The following is a 24,918-nucleotide window of genomic DNA, read 5'->3' on the forward strand; positions in this document are numbered from 1 at the left end:
TTACCGGTATTTAACGGCGTGTTAAAGTATAAAGTAACGAAAGATAATTTACAAGTTAAAAACAATTTGAACTAAGATGGCAATATAATGGAGAATACAATTATTCCAAACACTTAAGCCGTATCCACACTCAGCGTTGATTATAATCAACTGAAGTAAATATCAGGCTATTATACTCCATTCAATTTTATTCAATTATGGTTCTGTTCACATCTGCGAAAATTCAAATACAATACACAGGGTAACCTCGCAGTGTGAGACAAAATGGCGCTGTATCGCGTGGCTGCCACAATTATCATCACCATCATGTGCTTGAGGCGAGAAGAGAACCAAGGATAGGTTGCGAGAATAGAAGAAGACAAATCCAAACCTTCGCTCCGTAAAGCGATTAGAAGTTTCGTCTGCTCATACCACCAAGTGCTCGCCATTCTGTTCAATTTCGCGTTGTAATTACTTCAAACAACCCCTTTGAGGTTGTTTGAAGTAATTATAATCCAGTTATAACCAGGGACTGCAATTAGTTGATGTGAACCCATTTCATATTTAATTCGATTTATTTTGACCATAATCAAGGCTTAATGTGAACACGGCTTTAGGTATTTAAGGTGTTGAAATATAAACTGTTGAGAGTAAAATTAAAAGGTGAAAACAATTTGACACAGGAAGAACAAAAATACCTAAGATTTACAATAGCTGTTAAAAAAGAATATCTTAAGTGCTTTCTTGAAAGAAGTTGTTGAGGAAGAATTGATTATATCATTCTTAAGAGAATGGTAAAATTTACAATGTAGGTCCCTAATAGAAAACAGAAAACTGAGGATTGACTGGACACGAAACAAAAATGAACCCTTGACACAATCAGTGACAAAAAAAGGTCAATTCAGCTATAACTACAGTTTATGCTACAGCAAAAACAGCCATTATTGTCCCACCCTCTCAAAAATCAAACAGACATCCCCTTGGGGAACTTTCAAAAAAAGGCATAGAGGACACAAACAGATGGAATGAATAAATCAACCTTTCTGGCAGTAAGAATCTTAAGATGTTCAAAGAAGGCTATAGATGGTTTGCAACCAATCTCTAGAGATACAAATAACAATGATGTAGTATTACAGTGTGGTACACAGTAATGCTATCGGACAAACAAAGAAGCTAATGACAGATCTTTTGTTTTCATCCGCCAATAAGGTGGCAATTACTTAATGTGAAAACCATCCATCCAGTAAATTTAACCCTTTTACTCCTGTAAGGGCCACTGAGACTTACAGATTTTACTCTGTCTAACGCCAGACGATTTTACTTGTCCCCCCAGGAGTGAAAAGGTTAACCCTTTGTGAAAGGAAACAAGGAAGTTTAGTAAGCTTATTTTGCACCTAAGATATACATATACCAACAAAATGTTATTTGACCAAATATTTTTAACAAACTTTCAGTGTGTTTATACAGAGAGAGCACATGCTGTTTAAATGTTTGTTGTTTTTAACAAAAAAATGTGACGTTTAATCAAGACAAGAAAAGAACAGTTGATTACTGAATATTGTTTACTTTGCATAACAAAAGAATAAATAACCTAAGAAATTTTTCAAGTGGCCACTGCAATCAACGCAAGACTTAACTGTGTGACCTCAAAGATTCTTTATCCAAGAAATGTCAAAGAGACGCAAAGATCCACAGATTGAATCGATCGTTTTAGAAATCTGCATTGAAATACGAGGAATTTTTTGCCCACATAAATTCTTTGGCCACTAACGCTTCTGTTGTCTGTGGGACAGTGTTTTCAACATTTGTGTGCAGGAATTTAAATACTGAAACCTCAAGTGCAAGGTTTTGAAGCAAGCTCTACTTGACAACCCTAACGGGAAAACATATGCTAAAAAACAAAGTATCAGCTACAAAAAGCCAAACAAGAGACAGCCGGCTGAATGAAAATTTATCAGCCATCTGCGAGAAGATATCTGGCAGCCAAATTTCAGCTTACCTGTTGTGCAACAGGCTCCAAGATCGACTCGATGATTTTGGTGTGGAACACAGGCATTTTTAACTTTCAAACAGCAGCGTCGGCCTTTGAGAGTGCCAGGCAAAAATGAAAAAAATTTGAGAATTCGGAAGTGTCCACACCTACACGTACAGTAGCTTTCGAACACCCAGCCCCAAACAAAAATGTGTGCACTGACGCGAAACAAACGCCTGCGATTGCTACTTATTCTGATCAGCAGATACCATAGAAATTTGGTACGTACGTCATGTATGGGGACATATATTGTACCGTACACATAACACGTACTTTACTTACCTAGACGCTTGAAGCGCTTTACCGAGCCCCTGCAGCCTCTAGAAAGATGTCAGTCAATGCTGGTCGATCGGGGAAAACAAGACAAGGCACTTCCACAAAACTTCTCCTGCCCTGTCGAATTTTTCATACATTCGTCCATAATTTTTGCAAGAATAGACTTCAGACAAAATCTACACAAATGTATATTATCATTCGGAACGAACAGCTAGTACTACCTCTGTAAGGGCCTCTTCACAGAAGCCCGGTTGACCGGGCTGGCCTCGCTTCACCTCAAAATCCTTTGTAAATATTTCGATGTGTTCATATGAGAGGGTGGGCTGGCTCAGTTGCCGTGATCTCGGTTTTTCGAACCGGAATCTCGGTAAGCGGACCGGAAGTTTTACCGTATGAACAGTTCAGTCCGGTTACCGGAAGTACGTGAACGTGAATCTTCATTAGGCTGCATCACGGGCCGGGCCTTCTGTGGTATATTGGTACGTGCTGGCTGGCCATTTTTTCCTGCAAATAATCAAAGAAAGGATGACCATGTTAGGTTACAAACAAGAAATCTGAATGCGTTTCCGAAGCAAGCTACCCTGGATTCCAGAGATTATTTTCTCGCTATGAAAAGAGCGACAAACTGAAAGAGTCACGAAGCGCCTCTTCGTGACTCGCTCTTTTGTCGCTCTTATCATAGCGAGAAAATAGCCTCTGGAATCCAGGGTAGAAGCAAGCCTTCGTTTGACAAAAAATTACGCAAGTGTATCGAAAGTGTTCACTTCCGGTTTCCGTCCGTTGGAGAGGCCCCGTGGAGCAACCGTGGAGCACCTGGCACCAGGCTCGTTTCAGTCCCCAGGCGCGAAAACAAAGGGAGAAAACATGGCGGACGAAGACATAGACATGGAGAACTTCGAAGAAAGAGCTGAGACGGCGAGCGATTTTGCTGCTGAAGATGAAAATGAAAAGGTAAACTGACCCAAATTCTCTTCCTCCAAATAAGTCTCAAGATTAGACGACACATTAGATTTATCTATCTTGTTAGAACATGTCGAATTTGTAAATTTGGCCGTGGCCGAGATGCTATTAGAGTTTTTATACATGGCATAACTTTGATTCCCTTCGGGATTCTCCGAAAACTTTGTCTGATTAGCGATGAGGCTCTTGGGGCTCAGGAAAAGTATTCTTTTTTCACAGCTATTAACGCTTTTGAACTTGAGCTTAATTAAGCTCGAAACTAAGGCAGTTAAACGTGCACGTTGGATCTCGCCCGAGATCGCTCACGCCATCAAAAAGGAAAAGGACGTTTAATTTTGCGGTAAAACAAAACTACATGGGTCTTCGCGGGTTGCACTAGCTTATTTGGAGTTGGGTCTGGGAAACTTATTCCAGCCGTTCAGACATTGCTAAGAACCACGAGCCCTTCTGACCAATTTTCAGGACTAAATCTAGTTAGTATCACCCAACTAGTGGACTATGCAAATCCTGCATTTTGATTAGCTACGCTACTGGAGGAGTATTAGTAATAGTCCTCGAGTAGTGAAGAGCGTGATGTTTCTTTCATTTTATTCCCAAATAAATATTTCTTCAACTTGCATTTGCTTACTTTATTATTGCCTTTTCTGTCCGACCAGTTGGGTGATACTAAAAAAATTAGACCTTTTGCCCTCAAGGGCCACGGGTCAATAGCCCATTAGGCTTTGCCTTTGATCCACATCTGCAGTCATCCAGTCCTGTCTTTGGGTCTTTGCTACATTCAAGTATGTTTTGCCATGCAAAACACAAAACACTCCAGAATCAAAATTTGTTATTTCTGACGAGAGTGTAAAATAAAACACAAATGCTCAATTTACAAGTAATTTTATCAACCACTTTCTTCCGCATTTTTGCCCGGGCAACCCAAAATTTGTCCAGGAAAGTATATCATAAGACATAAATGTACTAGCTCAGCTGACGACTTTGATAAAAAATGAATGTGGATCCCTGTTTTCATCAAATTCTGAACACTTGAACACTTGGTGATTAATTATAAACCCAATCAGTTTCCAGCTTGGCCTCACGTGACGCAATCAGATTCCATATTAGGTCATTATGGTATATGAGCTGATAACCAAAGTAGAGTAAAGCGACCATATTTAACGTCAATAACTCATATCAGTATCTTTAATTACTGACAAACCTGAGGTCGATGGTGCGCTCATTTTACTCCCCCCTGTCCATCAGTGCTCCATTTTACAGGTATTTAAAGCTACTTAGCTGCACGGAAAGGAAAGAAGTCAAAACAAGGATGCAAGATCCGGGAATCAAACTCAGGACCTATTGCACCAAGGCCGCGCACTAACCGACTGTGCCATCCTTGCTCCTTAAGATTTAGTGAACCAATCAGAAAGCCAGAAACGCAATAACTGAGGTCGAAAATTTAATAAATGATTGCTAGTATTCTTTTTCTGACACTATTCTTCTGAGCAAGAACACTGAAGTCTCTTCTATCAGTAAAGTACTGGCATTTTTAAACTGTTTCAGCTCCTAAAAGGTCCTGGGTTGACCCTTGGGTCAGCGTCACATGGGTTGAGTTTGCTGATTTTCTACCCTGCACTCAGAATTTCCAGTTTCCCCTACTCAAAAAAAAAAACCAACATTTTAAAAATCTGCTGTAATCTAATTTGGTTTAATTTACATGATATTATTGACACTCTCTCCATTTCTGATTGACCAAAATGGTTGTAGCATGTCAATACTGACCTTCCTAACTAAGCATGTTATCATAAAGTCTTACATTGTACAATACATGATTGTACAGTATTCTGCGTTTTTTTTTTACAGCTGGATGGATATGATGCTCTGGAAAGTGAACCAGAAATGAGAGTTGACAGAAGCCTGACAGACAATGATTTACTCATTGCATTGGCTCAGGTATCAGAAAACAAGGACTTGATACCTGGAAGTGGCCCACTTGGGAAACATGAGCTGACTTCCAGTTTGAACAGCAGCCTTGGTTCGCTGGGTGGGAGTCTAAACACCAGTAATTTGCTTGTCAGCAAAGGAAAGGAAAGTACTGGCGCAGTGCCAAGGAAATCAGCCAGAGGGAAGCGAAAACTGGATAGTGGTCAACAGTTCTCGTCTTCCAAGAAATCAAGAAGGTAAACCTTTTATCTCCAAGAATTGACACTTTTATTAAGCCTATACTTAGCTGAGTACAGTTTCTTGTGGAGGTCTCAAGGTACAGTGTATGTGTTCATGTACGTGTAAGATTTGTGGTTTCAGACCTGGCTGTGGCACTGTACTGTCTGCTTGTGGATTAGAAACTGTGCTCTACACTATCTCTGTCTCCACCCAGTTGTTTGGAGGAAGTTACCATTCAGCTTTAATGTATCTCATACAGGCAATAAAATATCAGTGCAACTTAAACTTAGTCTACATGTAGGTTTCTAAATTAGCATAAGTGACATTACCACTTGAGTGGATGGATAGGTGAGTTGGAGGGAGGGAAGGAGGATCCAAAGCATTATTTGCAGCCGACATTGCATCCCCTTTGGAGAAGAGGAGCTCTGCTATCAGTTTTTGTGTTGTGGGTGATTGACTTATGAATTATTTATTCTTCTCCGCCCCGCGCACATTTACGTAAACAGCCTTTGCAATGAAGTCCATTTTAACACAACTTTTATTGGAGATCATTCTTACATCATTAATTTCTTGCTTGGCGAACAGGGTTCTGCTGCAAGACAGTTGAAAAGCCATTCACATAATTTCTTCTGGCATTCTCGTGTTTACAACTGCTTGCCGGCGCGTTATATCATGGATTTTCATTACACTTGTCATAGAATCATTTTTGGTCCCTTCAAATTTTATTTTGTAATTTCAGTTTACATGACACGGCTGTGGAACGTGAAAACATCCGAAAGCACAAACCTTTTTGTTTTTATGAGGCTGCAACCCAAACTTTGTATAGCCAGACAACGAGACAGTGTTTTATTTTGTGACATTACTTTTCGAACGCATCATTGAACCTTTTGTGATGCAAATACTTCGGAAAGTTAATGACTTTGGTCAACGCGTTTGCGTTTGCGTTAAAAAAAAAACGCAAACGCGTTGAAGACTAGTTTGAAACGTGTTTGATGGTTCGCTTATCTTTGAGCGGTACTGTATAAGCCACCTACATTTAGCTACCTTTTGTTTATTGTACCTGTAGTTTTCCTAGGAATGATCAATACAAAATTAGTTAAGGTTGCATCCCACCCCAAATGTGACCATTTTAGGGAAAATATTTTATGATAGCAAGATACCATGTAGATGTTACTCCTGTCCTTGTTTAAAAAAAATTCGAAAAAATATTGTTTCTACAAGAAGTTATGGGCAAAATAGTGATTTCTTCACTAATTGCCTTTAATGGAATGTTGACAAGTCATTGCGGCAACCTGTCAACACATCATTATCATGTTACATACCATGCTTGTTTCAACACATCCAATATTATCACGCTGATGCCATGTCATCTAGAAAAAAGCGATAGCGATCAAGCTGCCCTTTTGTACATGTACCAAAGAAATCGGGCAAAAAGAAAACAAGGAAATTGTTTTGACAAGGATTGGGCTTACAAGCTTGCCGCCAGCAACAAAGGGTCCTATTATAAGCAGCGCAAGTTCAAGGAAGGACAGGATTTGGAGGTGGCTGCAATGGTTTCTTCCACTCTTATGAAGCTTTTACCTAAGACTCTGCAGGGCAGCAATGACTATGATGAGGTAAAGGAGTCCGAGGAAATCAGTGGAGAGCAAGGGAGAGATGAAAGCTGGCAAATGCTACGCAGAAAAACAATTGTTTTGGCAAAACACTCATTGAAAATTTGGATCAGGCTGTTATGTGTCTTGTTTGTCATGCCAATGTGACATTATTAGGTCATTAGACAATCTAAACTGCAAAAGCGGACTTGGTTCCACCTGGAAAATCAGGGGATCCTCGCAAAGACACTCAGCAACAAATAAATCCCGCACCGGAAGATGTACCTGGCAACTCTGTGGCGGTAATTTTGTGGCTCTATTAGTCAGTACTGATCTTATGGACCAGAAAGCAATTTGTATTGTTTCCTATCCAGTTTATTACCATTCTTACCCAGCTGCTCGCATCTCAGAAGCATGACTTCCTTAGGATTTTCACTGGAGTCACTGGTACTTGCTTCCTTCCCTGCCTTGCGAGTTCGGCATTGCGACTTATTCTTTGTCGTATTTGTCCCGGTTACCTTTGTCCCCTTTTTCATTTGTTTAGGCATTGCTGACGTCTGTTTGGCCTATTCATAATACAATTTACCGGCAAGAGAAATAAAAACTCCGGAAACTGGGATGAAACACTTCCAATTCTACAGTTACTGTAACAACTTACCTTCGGAGATAGCGACCCACCATACCTGGTAGAACTGAAATATAGCGATAAATTCCCGTGCGGAACAGCATTTGAAATCTTGTCTGGTCAGCATTTGAGCGCTATTGTTATAAAGTACCTAAATTGAGCCCTTTGCTTGTAAACCGCAGGTAATTACTTTCACGCCTTGTTGTTTTAATCTCATTAAACTGGAATAATGTCTCTGAAACTGTTTTGCTCTTTTTCTCAAAACTATGTTTTCAAGAAGTCAGGCGCACGTTTTAAGTTCGCTTGCATCGAGTTTTCAACTGTTTTAGCTCAAATTTGGTGAGAATGTTCTCATATAATGAGGCTCAAAAACTGTGTCGGCATTTTTGTTTTTCCCGTTCTTTCTAGAGTTATAAACAAATGAAGGAAGAGGAGGGATGTTTTTTCGAACCTCTGAGTTTAACCGAGCGTAAAAAACAAACCAGGCAAACAAGCAAAATTTGCCAACATAGTTTTTGAGACAAAGGTGTTAAGAGCTCGGCGCAATGTTTGTTTCTTCCTCTAGATCACTTCCGACTGCACAGGAACTGAATATTGCAGGCCATATACTTTTGCCAAACGATCGCTATATTTTCAAGGCATTTATCTTTTTTCTTTCAATAAATATGGTATGGTAATCTTCATTTATTAAACTTTTAGAAAATATATAGTTTGCCAGGGTTTTATTTGACGTCTAGCCTTAAAACGGAGTGAACGCAAAGCAGTCATTTGGAGTGGGATGCTACCGTAAATCATCACTTTCAGTTCTTTATTTCTGAGATTCATTTAATTTTGTTGTTGTCATAGCAGATCACTTTGGAGGATTCTTATTTTACCTCTGTAGGAACTTTGCGAATGGCTACTTATAGCTAGTGGTACATGAGTGAATAAGTTAAAATAATTAACATGTTTAAAAATGTTACTTGATTGGTTTTATTTCAATCTTTTTAATTACTTTCCTGTTGTAGTGATTTACCGCCTTCACAGAAACTACCTCCCCATGGATATCCCCTGGAGCATCCTTTTAACAAGGTTTGCTTTTACTTGATGTTGAGTTCATTTTAGTAAATTATTTTGTAACTAATGGCGCAGGAATTGTTTAAAAATAAAGATAAGCGAAATAAGTTTAACAACGTTTCAATGTCTTCATGACAGTGACATCATTTTTTCAAGTGACCAAAAAAATAAAACTTATTTTGCTTATCTTTTTAAATCTTAAACATTATCCTCAGTCTGAAGAAAACATCAGGCATACATACATGTATGTTATGAGAAATCCCTTTGCGATAAACTTTTTTATTGTTATTTTTCATTTTATTTTTATTTAGGATGGTTATAGATACATATTGGCTGAACAAGACCCTAATGCTCCTCTGGCAAATATGGACATGGAATTTTGGGCTGGAAAACCAATCCCTGGGGACTTGTACAGGATTAAGCTTCACAAGGAAGTTCTTCTTTCTATGAATGATAGAGGTTTGTAGTGGACTTACATGTAATGATACCGAATTGATTGTTATGTAGTTGTAAGGAAACCAGACATGAGTTTGTGTGACAGGTTAGAGAGGCTTTTGACTTTGTCCTGGATAAGAGGTGGAGGGTAGGTAAGGAGGGATACAGAGTAACCATGTCAGTACACGCTCTGCCTTCTTCTTTCCTACCCCTTTCAGCTCTTGCTACACAGGCTAGCCTAAGGATAAAATGTCACCTTTGACCCATTGACTCCTCAGATGATGATGATGTAGAGTAAAATCTGTTAAGTCTCTCTCCCAGATGTCGATGGGTAGATGGAGATGTTAACCATTTCACTCCTCAGGCACACAACAGGACACCCACAGTTGATGAGTTAAACTGTTTTGCATTAGACAGAGTAAAACCGTTTAAGTCCCACTGCAAGGAGTCAATGGGTTGAAGTAGGTTTAGCTTTAATTACCAATTAAAGCACTTGGTCTCCTTTAATTTGACTACTGTCTTTGTTTGCTGTTATTTGGTCTCATTGATCGGTAGTCCATTTAGAAGATTACACCAAGCCGACCACATTGCTGAAGGAAAGGCCAGACCACAACACTGAGAACTTCATGTCCTGCTGCTTTTTTTGACTAGTGTGTGGGATCTTTAACATCCCACAGAGTTTGTGAACATTCAAGGGTTAAGACGGGCCCTAGGGTTTTACCCTTTCAACGCTGAGGGCTTCCCCATTGACAAGTAAAATCGTGTGTCAATGGCATTTACAGTGTATGGCAGTGAAAGGGTTAACGTCCTTATCCGAGAAGACGTAAAAGTCCAACCGTTTGCGGATGTACATGTACATGTAATTTACAAAGGCAGCACTTTCTCCTCAATTGTTTTAAGACCCCAAGTGTTGGTCTGGCCAGAGTCAAACTCATGACCTCCCGCATGGCAGCCTGGTGTTCAAGCAACTATTGTAAGTTGTAAAAGGCATCCTGATTGCTCTACAATAATATTGTGATGCATACATGTAGCTAGATCATCGTGTTGGTCATAAGTTGGGTAACATGTTTCTAGTTGATGTGATGCAGTGGTTTTAAAAATCACAGATGATCACTGAAAAATATGGGTTACTTTGATTTTTGATTTTTTGATTGACTTCTGCGTAAAAACCCGTCAAACTTTTTCTTTGTTTTGTTAGCTCATGGTAGGGTTAGGTTATTGTTTGGTGTTTTTTTGCTCTTTTGTTTTCCTTTGTGTTAAAATGTACAATTTACGTCATCCATGGGTTTCACAGGTTTTTACACCAAGGATGAGCCTATTTTTTTCCCAATTCAAAGTAATCAAAGTAAGGGTTTTTCAAACCAAGATTAAAAGTCATTTTGATGGAAAAAAAAAATACATGTACAGTATCTAGATTATCACAATCTTTCCCCATCAGAAAATATGAAAAGATCCATCCAGCTTGCTCATTTAGGAGCCACTCTGATTGGAAATATGCATGTAAGGCATACAATAGAGCCCCCCTGAAAAGGGGGCATACATGAACATATAGTGGTATGTATATACTACATGTATATAAAGTTGCAGTGCCCTGGCAATGTGTTAGCCTACCTTTTGTCTTCCATGCAGCAGTAGAAATAGTGCAGTGTGTCATCCATTGCCCTATTCATCTCAGTGACAGGTTGATAGGATTGTATACATGTATACATGTTATTGCCATTTTATTAATTGAGTACTGATTGAATAATTTCAGCTCCTCAACTCAAATTGTCTGATGACAGATTATCAGTTACAGGAGAGAAAGGTTACTGCATGGTTAGAGGAAGTCATGGTATGTATAGTCAGGTGTTTGGTGCCTTGTCATCTGCCAAGCTATTGTGATCATCAAACTGAAAAATTGTCTCTAGGGAACCATGAAAATGAAAAAAAATACATGTAAGACAGACAGTAGGGGCTGTTTATCACCTGGTTGCTAAAGCTATGATGCCAATCTGGGCTTGTTACTTTTTAAACTGTTTTGTTTGTCACTATTGTGTTACATGAACCATAGGCAGCCCAAGCTCGCGTCACTACAGACAGCCGTTGAGAATTTAAACGCGTTATAAGACTTTGTATGGGAAATCAAATATCGTCGATTATAAAGCCTAAAAAATGCTCAATTTAACTTTCATTCAATAAAATGAATCAAAATGACTCACCTCTGGTGTATTCTTGTGCCTTTTGGAGCTTATTTTACAGTTTCGGGAAGTCCGTGTTTTAAATGTTCTAAGACGAAGTCAAGGCTGCACACTACGATTCCGACCGTTGTCAGCTCAGAGGCGGTTTGCAACTCGAAAATGGATTTTCGAATGAAAGTTAAATTGAGCATTTTTTAGGCTTTATAATCGACGATATTTGATTTCCCATACAAAGTCTTATAACACGTTTAAATTCTCAACGGCTGTCTGTAGTGACGCGAGCTTGGGCTGCCTATGCAAGAACATGTACAGGTTGTGTTTTCTTTACTTTTGACCCATACCTTCTGCATTAAAAAGCCATACACCTTAATCCTAAATGAGGTCATTTTAGTATTCTTTTATTTGCTTGCAAATTTGCCCATTTGAAGTAAAATTAATGGAATTAGCATGCCCAGCATTGTTTTCACCTTGTATTGCAGGAGTCTCAAAGGGAAAATGGTATTTTGAGGTGAGTTTACAGGTCTTGAAAAAATGTCTCGAGGGAGAGGCCTTTTTTTCTTAAAAGAATACAAGGAACTCATGGTCTAATCTATCGAATAAGTACCATTTACTCATATTTATGATAATTGACATACCCACACATACCTTTACTGTACATTCCACTCTTAAAATTCATTAGATTTTGGGAATAAGGGAAAGATAGTGGAAAATAAAACTGACTAGTTTCAGGAATGATATTATGATCTGAAAAAGATATTTAACTGCAATATACAAGTCCTTAAATATAATTTATAATTACTGTGTGAAAACTACAATCCTGTTCTAAACTGTTTGGACGATTCCCGCTTTTCCCCCTCCCCCCATTACAATGTTGATTTTTCACGGTTTCCAAAATCAAGATCCGTTCATCAATCGCTGGCATGTTTCAACATTGTCTGGGGAAAAGGGGGGCATGAAAAGGCAGCGAAAGAAGAACACACGTTTGTCAAAGTGTCCCGAAGTGTTTTGACCCGGATTGTAGTTACAGAGCGTTATTTTCAGTCATTTCAATCTTCATAGTATAGAACATAACAACAGAAAAACAACTTCTTGCTGACATTACAGTGTACATGTCAGCTCATAATATTATGCAACAATCACTTGAATTTAAAAATGTACACAATGTATTTTCTAGTGGAAAATGGTTAGCTAGAAAGGAAAGGACCTTTATTTAAGTGTCTAGTCATTCTAGGGCTGGAGCACTAATTGGGAACACTAAACTGAAATTAACAATTGATGCAAATCAAGTCAAATGTTGATTTTTGAGGAGGTACCAGAGTACCCGGAGAAAACCTCTCGGTGCAGAGTAGGGAACCCACAAACTTAACCCACATATGACGCCAAGACTGGGAATCAAACCCGGGCAACATTGGTGGGAGGCAAGTGCTCTCACCACTACACCATCCATATCTTGTCATAAATATGTGCCCAAGGGATATTTAAAGTCACATGGCCAACTGCCTGAAGAATGTTAATATAAAATATGTTGTATCATTGTAATCTCATTAGGCAACTGTGGACTTACCTCCAGATACGGCCACAAGAATTGGCTGGTCACAGCTCTATGGTGAGTGGAAAGTACCCCTACTTTCAATTCCACAAATCTCCTGCAGATCATTTCCACTGTCATGCCATAAAATAATAAATTTGAAGCTGTACAATAAAGTGTTGTAGAAGTCCAATGCATAAGCAACCTCACCAAGTCTGAGGTGTTTGTGGTACATTGTTTCTGAGTTATTTGTTGAAGCGTGTCACCCAACTTTATAGAGTTTTGTATGGAGCTGCTTTGTTCGAGTTACTGACAAGGTTTTCAAAAACTTGCCCCCTACTTTTCCATGGAAATTACCCCAAATTTTACAAATAACAGGAGAAAAATTCGCACAGAACACTGGCATTGGATTGACAAAGTTTGTTTATATACCCGGTAAAACAAAAGAGACACCTCAATTCTGGGTAATTTCAGAGGCAGTTTCTGTTCCCCATCTATGTCAAAGGCCAGGATCAAGCACACACGTTTTTGAGTGGTCCAGCAGTCCCGTACTTGGTGTAAGCTGCCTGATTTGCTAACTACATTTGAAGTGTGACAATACAACATTTGCGAAAGGTCTTTTCGGTCATGACTGATGACAAGCAGCTGTATAAAATGCAAAGTCTGTGTCATGCTAATTAGCTTCTTTTCAAAACCCTTAATATGTCTTGCTGATAACTGAATTTCAAAAAAATAATTAAAGTTTTCATGTAGTCTCTCTGAATAAAAAAGCCCAAATTTAATTATATCAGTGTTCTGTTCAAATAACGAGACGAGTAATATCTTTACAGACCAATACTTGTCCAATCGGAGAGTGCAAATCTCTATTTCTTTGAGAAAATTATGCATACTACTAATTATTACAGTTATCATTTTAGTTGTATTTACAGTCTCGTGTGTTCAGCAGGTGGAGACTGCCAGCTGAACAAAGAGCCAGAGGACTCTGGGAATGAGATTGGTTACATTATATTTAATCGCATGGGCCCGAGGACAATTAAGGATTATTTTCAGAGTTTTTACAAGATTAATTTGTAAAACTTTGAAAATACAAGTGAAATTAATCCTTAATTGCACAAGGACATATTTCGATTACGTGTTTATCACATAAAGGGCAAAATTATTGAAGGAAGCCTGTTCAAGGCTTATTGACAATCAACTTAACATGCTTCCATTTGGTTAAAGACATCAAAGTTCAATTCAATAAATTGATGTGGTCAACAAAAATAGCGCTTAATTTAATTAAACTGTTTTTCACGTGTGGACAAAAAGTAGTTTAATCAGAGTCAGAATCTGGAAGAAGATTCTCTTCAGTTGTAACTTTGCTTGCTCTGGATAAGCAACTGTTAAACCAATCAGGATCAAGTATTCATGCCCTCTTGATTACCAAAAGTGCCCTCATGATTAAGGAAAAATGCCCCAGTCTCAGCCAATCAGCATTCAGTAATTTTGCCCCGTATATGATAAGTATTTAAAGGCTACATTGACCATTAACTGTGAGCTTCGCAAACAGCTCTGTAAGAGCTTTCATGGATGTGAATGGTCAAACTTCACAACCTCATTCAAAGAGTGAAAACTTGGATCATTTTTTCCCTTTTCTTTTCAGGAAATCTTCAAGCTCCATTAGGTTATGATAAGTTTAGCTACTCGTGGAGAAGTAAAAAGGGGACTAGATTTCATGAGAGCAGAGGAAAACACTACAGGTAAGATAGCAGACACTACATGTAAGTGCTTCCTTCCTAGTTTTTTTTTCTTTTTCAGTTAATTGGGTTACCAATTTGTTATGTAAGCATCAGTCATGCAGCAGCATCACATTCTGGTGACCGGCATTGTGCTTTATGAGTCCAGCATAAATAGTTAGCCAAAATTTTACTTCCTTATTCTTTGGCATAATTATTTCAATACAATGTTCTGACTGTTTTTGTTTCTTTCTAACCCTGGAAAAATCCCAAATAAAAATGAATTTATCTGTTTGTTACAGTAACTCTCAATGTTATTGCATTCATTTGTCATTTTGTCACTCTAATTCATTGTTTATTGCAGTGAAGGGTTCACAAATGGCGATGTGATAGGGTTTTTTATCAATTTGCCAGGACATGATAGGAAACCAGGTACCAACTTGAGGACATTTCTTCCTTTATGGCTCATTCTTTAAGAACAAAACTTTTATTTAGTTTTTAATGCCAGCCGTATTCATTGTGCTGCATTTTGTTTTTCATTTTATCATTTGATCTGAATGTCATTTTTTTGTACAGCAGATTTTCTTCCCCCAACATATAAAGATAAGGTAGGCTAATAAAGTACATCACACACATTGCACATCCACAGTACATGGTGTACATCAATGCTCGCATTAGCATTAAAATATACAGTTAATTTAAAGGTATTTTTGTCAGTCTGGCAGGTGTTTTTATGGCTCTTAGGTTTATATACAGTACCGCTCAAAGATAAGCGAACCATCAAACGCGTTGACTACGCGTTGGGAACGAAGAGCCAACGCGTTTGCGAACTAGTTTTTTTTCAACGCGTTTGTCCTTTGTTATTCAAGTTTGGCACCTTTGCATTGTGTTACAAGTTGGTATGTAAATTACGGCCAAAAAGCGACTGCAATTTTAGCGATGGAAAGTGAACAAGTGTGATCAACTGACTATCAATCAATGGAAAGTTGGAAAAGAAATCTTCAGGAACGAAAAAAGATGCGCTTGTTTAAGCGGCTAGAAGAAATCCGCGTTATTGATTTGTTTCTCCGAATTTCTTGTATCAGATAACACGAACACGCTTGATCGCGATCGCTACACTAGCGAAATTATACTTCTACTGCCCCAAAAACTAAACACAATAAAATAACCTTAGAGCATTGGGTTTTTTTTATAGAATGTTTCAATGAGAACACATATTAAGCGAAAATATTTTGTAATTGCACATGTTCCTTCTGAACGAGTATGCCAAATGCTCCTTGGCGTCATGTGGATAAATAAATATTACCTGGTACCTACCTACCCTACTAATAGTGATTCCAAAATATTTAAGTATTGAACACTTTATTATATTTTGTCTTTAAAAATAATTCAAATTTAGTTGTATAAAGGTCACTGTAGATGGCAAAAAGTTGAATAAGTTTAATTAGTTACATGCTGTATGATATATCTACATTAAAAAAATGCTCTGTAGGCAGATAGGCAACCTGAAGCAGCCACAGTCCGACCAATTTTGAACGGGCCGGAAAAGTATTAATCCGGTTTTCTTGTGGCTTGTCCACGAGAGATAAATCGTAAATACCCTCATCACACACGAGATACATGCCTGTGATTTCAAGCTTCCGTCGTGTTCCCGGTTTAAGGCTAACTTTTTAATTCTTATGCTTTTTTTAAAGGCTTTAATTAAATTCAAAAGTCATCTTTATTTTGAAGAAAAAGATCTAGTAGACAAGGCAGAAAAGGTATTACTTTTGATTTCATCCATTACTGTTTGATTTATTCCACCGTTCTTTGTTCGTTGTTACATTCTTATCTCTGTAATCAGTTGAACACTCTATAGCAAGGGCTGGAGGCTCCTTTTGTCGACTTTCAGTTAAAGCGAGAATTTTTCTTTGTTGGGAATAGAAAGGATAGAAAAGATGGAAAGGATAGACTGCAAAACAGTCGTATTTTTTGCGAACGCAAGCGACGGGGTAAATATTCAAACGAACGCTTACGGCGCTTCGCGCCTTCCGAAAATGGAAGAAAACGACTGTTTTGCAGTCTATGGATAGGATATCTGTGTGAGTGGCGTGGACCAAAGGTCACTTTTGGCTTTCGTTTAAAAGCGTTGCTAGAAGAGTCTCAACAACTTTCCGGTTCTGATAAGCCATTGGGGAGTTTAAGCAAAGATGGCTTCAGCAAAGGCAACGCCACAAAGCAAGGGTACAATTGATTGAAAAAGGAAAAAATACATGTGCTGCACGTGCAGGAAGAATTTCCTTGCATTTCTTTGTCGTATTCCACAAAACAACAACGTGAAATCACCAAAAGTTTTGACGACAACATGAGCATATAAAAAGAAACCATTCATTTTCTATTTTTACTTTTAAACCAATCGTACCCATCCAGTTAAAGGATAAAGGGGTTAGTTTCTAAAGAAACTGTGGTGCTGCGTCGGTGGGGAAGTAGTATACAAAAATTTGGTTTTATCAACGGAGTTCCAGATAATGTAAATTGGCCACCGTACAGAGATTCTAAAAGCTGACGTTTCGAGCGTTAGCCCTTCGTCAGAGCGAATCCAAACGACCGCCTTCCTAGGATAGTTCGCCCGTATTGTACAACGTGAACAAAACGGAATAATCGCGAAATACTTGCGATATCGCTAAGTTATATACAAGACCTGTGTGCTCAGCGTCCTACTTTACGGCAACGAAACGTGGCCATCCTACATGCACCAAGGAGAAAAGGCTTCACGCCGTCCACAAGCGCATACTCGGCGTAACCTGGCAAGAAAAAATTCGGAACACACGCATCCTTGAGAGAGTGGCCTGCGAGCAAATGGCACCCATCCTGATGACCTGCCGGCTCAGAATCTGATCTCTCGGCCACGTGTATCGGCTGCCAAACGGCCGCCTTCCTAGAGACATCCCGTTTGACGAGGCGGGATCACTTTCAATCAGACGACCTCTCCTTCGTTTCAAGGATGTCATCAAACGGGACATGAAACGTCTGAATGTTGATCCTAACGCGATTGACAACAGCTCGCAGAGGGCAGTGGCGTGCGACGTTGAAGATTTCTACCAAACCACCTTGACTGGTCTTGTCCCTTCCCGTGTTCTTGTTCTGTCTTTCACAGACAGATTGCCACACACATACATATTTTGGATTGACCTTTTCGTTGACTTTGCCGTTGTTTTTGCTTAAACTCCCTATTAATTTTGTCAAATAATGGCCCCCTGTTTCTGGACCTTGAAAGTAATTTAATTGGTAGTCAAGTTTCATATATTGATACGGTGGAAATTCTGGCACCCGAAAAAGGTCCGAAATATTCGGGCCTTCCGACACGGGCTCGTTTGCGGAAGTTCCGGAACGTTTCGGGCATATTTCAGGGACCATTTAGATCATTCTTATCTTCAAACTGAGGACGTTTCGAGCCATGAAACGTTTTTTGGGTCTTCAAAAACCTGCCGGAAAGACTATCTCTCTAAAATGGGCGGATCATAATTTCAAAGTTATCGAGACTTTCAAATACTTTGAAATACGGTCAACTCCTATCCGGATTAATGGATATGACTATGTATACGTTTTGTGCATCCTCTACACTGGAATTTTAGTATAGGTAATCGCATGTTTCCTCGTAAAGTTAAGGATTAATATCACGCGTATTTTCAAGAGTAATTAATGCCACTTCTAAAAATACGCGTGATAGTAATCCTTAATTTTACGAGGAAACTTGCAATTACTTGTTTATAATATTAAGGGCAAAATTGTCTTTTATTAAGAAATTCAAAAACGCACGCATTTGCGCAAGTTTGTAGGAAGCCATTTCAGTGTTCAGCCGTTAGCGTCAATGAACTGTAAAACGTACGAATCAGCTGAATGAAATTTAATTTTTGTACAACAACGCCAAAACAATGAAACCAGCACTGCTAAAAATATGCATCAGTCATTTCCAGCAGTGCCCATCCCCCGGGGCAATAGACCACTTTCGTTTTTTTTTAATTCAGCTTGATAGCGAGGCATAGAGGACACAAACAAAGGAAACTGAATAAACATGTTTATTCATTTCTTTTGTTTGTGTCCTGTAAGCCTCACTATCAAGCTGAATTTTAATATATCGAAAGTTGTCTAATCCAAATGTGTGAAAAATGCCATATGTCTCAGCCAATCAGCATTTAGTAATTTTGCCCTCAATGTTTAATATAAGTATGGGTAATCAAGTGTTGACGAGTGAAATTAGGGAATAATTTCACGCGCGTTTTGTCAAAACGCAAGTGAAATTATTCCCTAATTTCACGAGTATACCATTTGATTAGCTATTAATATCATGGGTGACAAATTACCTTCATAAGACGCTATTTTGGCACTGTAGGAAAAGTTGCCATGGCAACATTGTAATTTCACATGTGAAATTATCAATGAACGCTAAAATTTCGCACCAAAATTAAGGAGTAATTTGTCAACCATTTTATGGAGTGTTTTCACTTACGTGATCAGTAACCTTGTTTTTCCACCGAAACAGAGGAAAACATTTGCATGATAATAGAGCTCAATTCCCAGAGAATTAGTTGGATACACCAACATGGCCGTCGTGACGTCACGTGAAAACACTCTATTAATAGAATAATTACTGATCGGGCTGTCCAAAGCTCGGTTTCTAGCAAATGATGAAGTGACTTTCCTTGATTTTTCAGAATCTAAAACCGTTACCGGAAAGTCAGGTGAGATGATCTGCGTAGTGAGTGAGCTACTACTAAGTTTATAATGAGGTAGTCCACACGCCCTATTCCTTGACAGGTGAGTCACTAGGCCTGCCATCTCAAGCCTCCGTAATAGTGGCGTTTTAACCGCAATTTGCGTTGAAGGCTGACCGTAACCTCATTGAAGTTCGTGTGATAGATCAAGTCCAGTCTAGTCCTGTGGCATACGACCGTGAACCGGCACAAGGGTGATTCACACACACACACACTCAGTACCCCCTTCTCTTACTCATTCAGTCACTCGCTTATAGTCTAAAGTTGGTTAATAACTCCCACTACTTTACGGAAAATTCTGAAAGTGAGCCTTTGCCGTGTTGATCGAGCGGTAGCGTTACCGCGGCAACGAGCAGTAAATTACAGCGATAATGCATGCTTGCGTTTTGACAAAATCTGAATCATTATCACTCTGTGATCGCTGGACAAAATCACCGGATTTAATCATGGATTACGTTCGTTTATAACTAGAAGGTCATTTCTGTCATTTGGGTCTGGTTTATTTCTGTCATTTTGGTCTCCTTTCCATGTTGCGTTAGTTTTTGAAGAGCCAGATGATGTATTATGGGCATGGCAAACTTTAACAGAATTTGTTACGAACACGTCGCCCAAAAAGAAGTTCAGGTCAGAAGTAAATCGGCTTCTTGTATAACAAACGAAATCCGCTACAAGATTAATAAAAGATAAAAGATTTTTAAAGCAGCAGTTAGCACCAATGCCCTGCATGAGCTGTGGTCAAAATACAAGGAAGCCTGAAATGAAGCCACCGCGTCAGCTTTGCGAAGAGCTGAAGCATCCTACGTTACCAAAATGTTTGAAGAAATCTAGTGCTTACTGGAACGTAATCAACAAAGCTACAAATTGCTCAGCACGTAGCAGAAGAATAGGCCGCCTTAAGAGAACCGATATGGATAAAGAAAAAGCACAGATGATGAAAACTCATACTTGATGTTCACGGAAATCGGTGAGAACTTAATCAAGTCACTTCCAATGCTATCGCAGCACTCTTCAGCAGGTGGCAACACAACACCTGGCGACACCTCTATATTACCATCTAAAAGCACTGTTTTCATAACAAACCGTTCTGTTGAAGGAAGGATAAATAAACTCAAGACCAACAAGTCGGTTGGACTTGATGACATCCCACCTAAACTTCTCAAACGAGCACTGAGGAAAGGCTTTTGTGCCGGCATTGGTTAACCTTAATTTATAATTACAGCATTGAACGAAGAACTGTCGTTTCCTTGTGGAAGACTGCTCGATTAAGTCCGCTTTTCAAAAAAGAAATGAGTACAGACTCACTGCCTGAGTGTCTAAACAATAGCATATTCACAAGACGGGAATGTAGCTATTCCTTCAAGAAGCAATCACGACACCTCGATTCAATACTAGATAGTTAAAAGACGCACTGGTATATCGAGGTTCAGTGGTATGGAATTTTGTTAACCATCATGTCAAAAACGTAGGTAGTATTGATCTCAAGAAACTTCGTAGACCACTCATGAGAAATGATCACTTCAGGATCTTTACTTTCACCGGCATATCGGGTTCAACGGTTAGGAACAGATCACCTGATTACTCTCATTTTTTAAGTAGAGAAGTAATTTTTAATTTTTTATTGTCTTAGTTAATTAACGTAGCTCGCATTTTAGAATTGTTATCTATTAGAATGTTTTTAGAAATGTGTTTGATTGTTTTAATAAATAGTTTATAATTGGACGAGTAATTAATTTAAGTAAGCGACCCCACAAGCTTTTTAGCTTTAATCCTTATCGTGTATTTAAAGGGTGCGCTGGATATGAAGTGATAGATAACCAACGAGGCACGTAGCGCCGAGTTGGTTATGATCATTTTATATCCAGAAAGCCCGAGTAGAATGATTGTTTTATTTTAAAAATCCAGGATCAAAAACCCTTCCATGTATTGTCGACTAAAGCACCGATTTCTGCCTCGCTCAATTCCGGTCCAAAACGGTTTTTGTAGGTCATTTTTTCTTAGAGCTGCAAAAGTGTTTTCATCTCGCTTTATTGCTGACGCGTTCCATGACCATATTAGGTACAGCGGGTACATGTATATGATAAACTGATAGCCTGGGTCCGGCGAGCCAGTGAAAATGCTGGAAATCTGATATCCGTAGTTCAGTTTTTAACTAATGAAAAATAAAGATTCCATTCTAGCACTCTATTTTATTCTATTCCATACATGAGTTGTCATTCTCAAATTCATTAATAATTCATAAGCCAAAAACAAAAGAAATCACTACCGTGAAGGAAGTTTGGATATGTGGTCTTAATTAGCACAAAATTTTGCCAACTTTGATCCCAGATATCTCTTAAAATACTGATTCCTTTGAGACGTAATATCAAACACTCGAAAGAGTGTTTCATCAGATATCCAACCACCTCGAAATCGGTTAAAAAGCTCGGCCTTCGACCTCGTTTTTCAACTGGCTTCTCGGTGTTTGGATATCCGATGAAACACTCCTTCTCGTGTTTGATATATTACTTACTTTTAGTTCTGTTTTTCACATGGATAGCAACTCAGTTTACGTTCCTCCAAAAGTTGTTTTGAAGGACCCTGTAATCGCTAAGAGCTCGGCTTCAACTTGAACGTTATCTTGTATTTTTCTCCTTTTTTTCAGATAAAATTCTATAAAAATGGCATTTGTCAGGTAAGATCAATTTAATTACACTTGTTATTGAGATTTAAGGCTTGAAGGTGCTCCACGTAATTTCGCAGAAGGAAAGTATTTCTCCGAAAGATGCTCGTAAAAAAGGAAAGACTGCTACAAATCAAACTCGGCTTTCAAAGGGCATGTATTCCCAGAGATTTATTTGTAAAAGTAGTGACTCGCTGTGAAAAGTATATAACGCGAAATTTTGGTACGAGGTATTTAACCCTGCTTCTAATTCTATTTTAGTTCTTTCTTCGGTTTTTATTAGAACTGTTTAGCCCTTACTGTGAGTTAAAGCCATTTTTGAAATTGCTATTGTTTCAGGGAGTTGCTTGGCAGGACATCTACGAGGGAACTTATTACCCAGCAGTGTCACTCTTCAAGAATGCAACGGTAACGTAACAGCTACATTTCCTTAGCGCACGTTCACGACGGAAACTTTCTCCCTTAAGGCTGGTTTTCACTAGCGAAGGAATCGGAGTCGAAGTCGTAAGCGGAATCGTAAGAACGTATGACCTAATAAAAACTGCCTTCCGCTTACGACGCATTTTTTTTGGGCGTTGATTTCAATATCTGGCTGCCTTACACCGATAATCGAAGCAAACGTTGTGCATGGTTTCTGTATTATTTTAGGATTTGAATTGGTTCTTTTTCATTATTTAGTAGCGGGCAAATGCCGAAGGGATTTTATACACAAATTTCCCCTTTTTTAAAAGAAATGTCTTGCGAATGCGTCGGACGAGCGCGAAAAGTAAATTAGTAAATTGCCTACATCCGACGCTTAATAGACCTAATCGGCTAGCTCATTGTTGTACCCAATTCAAATCTCCCGGGACTAAGATTCTTTGTGTATTGTATTTGCATGATAATGTAGCATTCATATTTAAATGGTATGGAAATACCTCGAACAAAACGTTTTATTCCCAAAGGGTTTGAATTGGGTACAACATTGAGTTAGCCGATTAGGTCTATTAAGACGAAACTGTCTAATTTTCAATCCCTTTGGTTAGGTCACGCTCAATCTTGGACCTGACTTTCAGTTCCCTCCAACGGATGAAGAAGACTTTCAACCAGTAAGATTTTCTTTTCTTTCTGTTCAGCCGTTACTTAGGAAAGTGTGGGTTTACCTCTCAAGTTTCCCATCGCCGTTTTAAACCACTTTAGCAATTTGTTCGTTATATAACACACCTTTGCAAACATTTTGACAAAAGGGCATGAGCTTACGTGGGAATTATTATGTAAAAATGTTGCAAAGGAGAAACTACCGCAATTGCTGATAATTGCAGCTACTGTTATATAATGAAGGCCTTCAGTGGAATTCGGCGCCATAACCTACGAAGCCTTATTCGAAGGTCATTTTCCACACTTCGTTCGAAATGCTCCAAGTCGGTAGTTGTCGCCACTAGTTTTTGAAAGAGAGAGTCTGTGGGCGTTTCTGAAACTGCTTTCTTAGCGCACGAAAAACATGATCCTTTCTCTTTTCCTCGACAGATGAGCTTCAAAGCCATTGAATTTGCCGTGGAGCAAAGTTTATCGGACCTGCTGTTCCTTGTGAAGTCACAGGAAAGACCCGTCCCCCTCCCCGAGAAAATTCTCGTACCTCCAAAGAGGAAGTGATATACACACCCAGGACCCACAGAATTGACTCTGGAGTAGCTTATCCTATCATCAACTTATTTGTAAAATATCTTGTATGAAGTGTAAATATCATAGGAAGATATAACTGAATTTCTAGCAACTTTTCTTGGCAGTTCGTGGCAATCGACGATGGCGGTTCAAACTGTTTTATTTAAAACTAAGTACCATTTGAAAAATGTCTTTAAGCTAGACACAATTTTTGTTCAAAATCACTAGGTTTTTTATTATAATTTCTTCTCTTTCGCTTGCATTACCTCCTTTCAAGGTACTTTGTCCCCTTAATATTGTAAGTCAAATTTGCAACAAGCGAACCCTTTAGGCTTGGATGATGGTTTCCATAGCGATAGTCTCAAGCCTGCGAGAAGTCTCTTCGCAATGCAAGGGAGGATGTGGGGGAATTTCCTGCCCACCTCGCGGAAGTGCTTCCCCGTCCCTCGAAGAGCCTTATCGCAGGTTATTAGTGAGTTTGAGCAAAGACGACGGCTACGGCACCGAAAACGTCAGTCCAAAATATAACTTAGCGCTATCGCAAGTATTTCGCGATTATTCCATCTTGTTCACCTTGTACAATACAGGCGAACTATCCTGTGACTGAATGGGTACGAACGGTTTTAAAGTCAAAACAGAAAATGACTGTTTCGTGGTTATATGCTCACGTTGTCGTCAAAACCTAAAATTTGGTGATTTCACGTTGTTGTTATGTGGAGTACGGCAGAGAAATGCACGATTATTTTTCCTTTTTTAACCAATCATATTCTTGCTTTGTGGCGTTGCCGTAGCCGTACCCGTCCTCTTTGCTTAAACTCCCTATTGATTGTCTAGAAGTAACATTAGTTTTCACCCAATTTTATATCGAGATTTCCTACTCAATGCTCGTGTTCACTCCTCTTTGACATTTGTCTCGTGATTAATTTTAAGCAATCACATGGGAACAGGAGAAAAAATTTAATACATTAACAAAAAAGCGTATTTTACGGAATAAATAACGTATTTCATCAAGTGTAGTCACATTGATTGCTTTAATTAGATATTCCTAAATCGGAATGTACTGTCTTAGGAGTTCAACTAGATAGCCGTACCACATAGGACAGAGCTCAATGCCCTACTCTTTGCGAATGGGTTCTTTTACGTCCCACAACTCGTCCCACAGGGTTATGAAAACTGGAGAGTTTAAGAAACGACGACGGCTACGGCAACGGCAACGCCACAAAACAGTGATATGATTGTGCTGCACGTGCAGCACGCATTGTATTGCCGTACCCCGCTTAGCAACAGCGTAAAAACACCAAATTTGAGGTTTTAAGGACGGTGCCTACTAATTCAAAGATATTT

General features: G+C 38.9%; 2 protein-coding genes across 3 annotated transcripts in view; one reads left to right on the plus strand and one right to left on the minus strand.

The window, feature by feature from the left end:
* LOC138019456 (vinculin-like) overlaps positions 1 to 2,196 on the minus strand; it is a 28,302-nt gene extending 26,106 nt beyond the window's left edge. Inside the window, 1 exon segment of the mRNA XM_068866251.1 lies at positions 1,979 to 2,196. Within this exon segment, the coding sequence (XP_068722352.1) occupies positions 1,979 to 2,035 (57 nt within the window). The 5' untranslated portion in view covers positions 2,036 to 2,196.
* Positions 2,197 to 3,105: 909 nt separating this feature from the next.
* On the plus strand, positions 3,106 to 24,585 carry LOC138019457 (set1/Ash2 histone methyltransferase complex subunit ASH2-like). 2 transcript variants are annotated; one of them, XM_068866252.1, is made up of 16 exons: positions 3,106 to 3,238; positions 5,093 to 5,409; positions 8,617 to 8,680; positions 8,977 to 9,124; positions 10,854 to 10,931; positions 11,757 to 11,785; positions 12,826 to 12,883; positions 14,448 to 14,544; positions 14,885 to 14,952; positions 15,097 to 15,128; positions 16,215 to 16,280; positions 19,215 to 19,241; positions 21,916 to 21,945; positions 22,273 to 22,341; positions 22,959 to 23,021; positions 23,440 to 24,585. In XM_068866252.1, the coding sequence occupies exons 1-16, from the start codon at positions 3,152 to 3,154 to the stop codon at positions 23,563 to 23,565; spliced, it is 1,359 nt and encodes a 452-aa protein (XP_068722353.1). In that variant the 5' UTR covers positions 3,106 to 3,151; the 3' UTR covers positions 23,566 to 24,585. The 2 variants fall into 2 exon arrangements, with proteins under 2 accessions (XP_068722353.1, XP_068722354.1); XM_068866253.1 differs by having other exon boundaries at positions 15,100 to 15,128.
* Positions 24,586 to 24,918: the final 333 nt, after the last annotated feature.

This window comes from Montipora capricornis, chromosome 10, assembly GCF_036669925.1.
Source record: "Montipora capricornis isolate CH-2021 chromosome 10, ASM3666992v2, whole genome shotgun sequence".
NCBI lineage: Eukaryota > Metazoa > Cnidaria > Anthozoa > Scleractinia > Acroporidae > Montipora > Montipora capricornis.

Excerpts from the sequence above, each read along its gene's own strand:
- LOC138019457 (XM_068866252.1), top strand. The coding sequence starts at position 3,152 with ATGGCGGACGAAGACATAGACATGGAGAACTTCGAAGAAAGAGCTGAG. Across the intron at positions 15,129-16,214 it reads CCCCAACATATAAAGATAAG|GCTTTAATTAAATTCAAAAG; the intron begins GTAGGCTAATAA and ends CTTTTTTTAAAG. Across the intron at positions 23,022-23,439 it reads ATGAAGAAGACTTTCAACCA|ATGAGCTTCAAAGCCATTGA; the intron begins GTAAGATTTTCT and ends TTTCCTCGACAG.